The 1,729-nt window shown below is 47.0% G+C and overlaps 1 protein-coding gene across 1 annotated transcript in view; it reads left to right on the top strand.

Moving 5' to 3' along the window:
- The window catches only part of DDX25 (DEAD-box helicase 25), a 35,250-nt gene that overhangs the window by 11,696 nt on the left and 21,825 nt on the right, over window positions 1-1,729 (top strand). The window contains exon 3 of the mRNA XM_025216315.1: window positions 1,053-1,145. Coding sequence (XP_025072100.1) covers window positions 1,084-1,145 — 62 coding nt within the window. The 5' untranslated portion in view covers window positions 1,053-1,083. The remainder of the gene's footprint in view (window positions 1-1,052; window positions 1,146-1,729) is intronic.

The raw sequence follows: 1,729 nt of genomic DNA, 5'->3' as shown, positions 1-1,729 counted from the left end.
GGCCCCTCCCCCACCCCGCCCCGCCCCGGCCGGGGCCCCACTCCCTACAGCCCCAACCCCACACCTTCCCTCACTGCGGGGACCTTGATCTGCCCCCCCCCACGCCCATCCCACCTCTCCTTCCCCTCCCCCCACACCAGACTTACCAGCTGCACGCAGCACTCCACACTGCCGGGTTGTGCTCCTCACTGCCTATGGCCTGCGTGCAGGCATGGGCATTTATTGGACAAATTATCAGCCACATCAGGCCAATTTCTGACACAGAAACTTTTTTTTATATTGGTGCAGGTCTGATATCAGACTGATGTATCAGTGCACCTCTAACTAATACAATTCTTATACTGGCAGTTGCATCCAAGCTTCCTTGCACTCCCCTTGTATTTTGCAGTTAATAGACTTTTCTTCTTTTCCTGAACTCTCCTTTGATTTTTGATAGTGCTAATAAAGATGTATCCAGAAGCAGTTGCATTTCTGTGGAAGGTGAAGTAATTGATCTTACTAAAAACATTGGTACTAATGGCTGCCTACCTATGTAAGGTACTGATACTCAACACTTTTAACAGGATGCATTTTGGATATATGCAGCTGTCACTGGTAACTAACTTGACTTCTCTATGGTGAAAACTAAATGGAAGAGTTTTGTTCATTTTGATTCAGCTATTATTTATTGTGAGGAAAGAAAACAGCAGTTACAAGTTGGCACGTTTAAAGGGTCCTTTGTACCTTGAATTTTGCATAATGAATTCAGCTGTCCCTGTTAAGGCTCAATGAATGGAAAAGCACATTCTGCTGGAGTTCTAGGATTTCCATTACATGTGTGAATAAGGCTTTTGATTTACTTTCTGGTGGACCCACCAGCTTCATATAGAGTCTTGCTATGACTGCTTATTTACACAAAACATTGGGGAATAACAAAACAACAACAATATTTTGGGAGAAAATGAGAATAAGGAAGGAGTGAGTTTGGATGCTTTTTGTTCTGTTACCTAAATTATATGTACTTAGGGTATCTTAGTCACTTGCTTGTAACTAATTCATCTTTCTTTTGACAGAAAGGAGGAGTTACTCCATGGGGTTTATGCCATGGGTTTCAACAGACCATCAAAGATCCAGGAGACTGCTCTTCCTATGATGGTAGCCCACCCGTAAGTACTTGCAAAATAATGGATAAAACATGCTGTTTAGACACTAAGAACAAAAGCATTTTATAACCTTTTTCTCTCTAGCCTCTCTGCCTATTGCCTTTTCCCATACCCTGGCAGATTCTAAATGCCCCTTCCAAAGTTATCTGCATGTCATCCTTTGTGTCATCAGGCTGTCTTTGAGATTTTTCTACTGCTGTTCGATGTCTTGTAACATCAAGTTTAAGATCCTCAGCCTCTCCTTCAGGCTGAGCCTAGGCAGGTCTGGCAGGGGCTCCTCAGCACCTGAGGAGGGCGGGAGCTCTGGTGTGCCCAGGCTTGTGACATGCACCCCACACACATGCAGTACACCCCACCCCAAACACACACACGCACCCCGGGACTCCCAGGAGCCCTGATAGTGGGGCAGGACAGGGCAGTGCAAAGGCCTGTGGCCAGGCTCCATCCCCTCCTTGCAGAGGCTGGACTTGGCTGGGAATGGCCCCTGTATGCAGGACCAACCCTAGGGAGGTGTGGGGCCCAGGAAAAATCAGCCTGTGCAGGGCCCCCTTAACATTTTTATAGAGCAGGGTGGAGGCGGTGGCCCT

Source organism: Alligator sinensis, unplaced genomic scaffold, assembly GCF_000455745.1.
Source record: "Alligator sinensis unplaced genomic scaffold, ASM45574v1 scaffold1368_1, whole genome shotgun sequence".
NCBI lineage: Eukaryota > Metazoa > Chordata > Crocodylia > Alligatoridae > Alligator > Alligator sinensis.
This window is presented reverse-complemented; position numbering and strand designations above follow the sequence as displayed.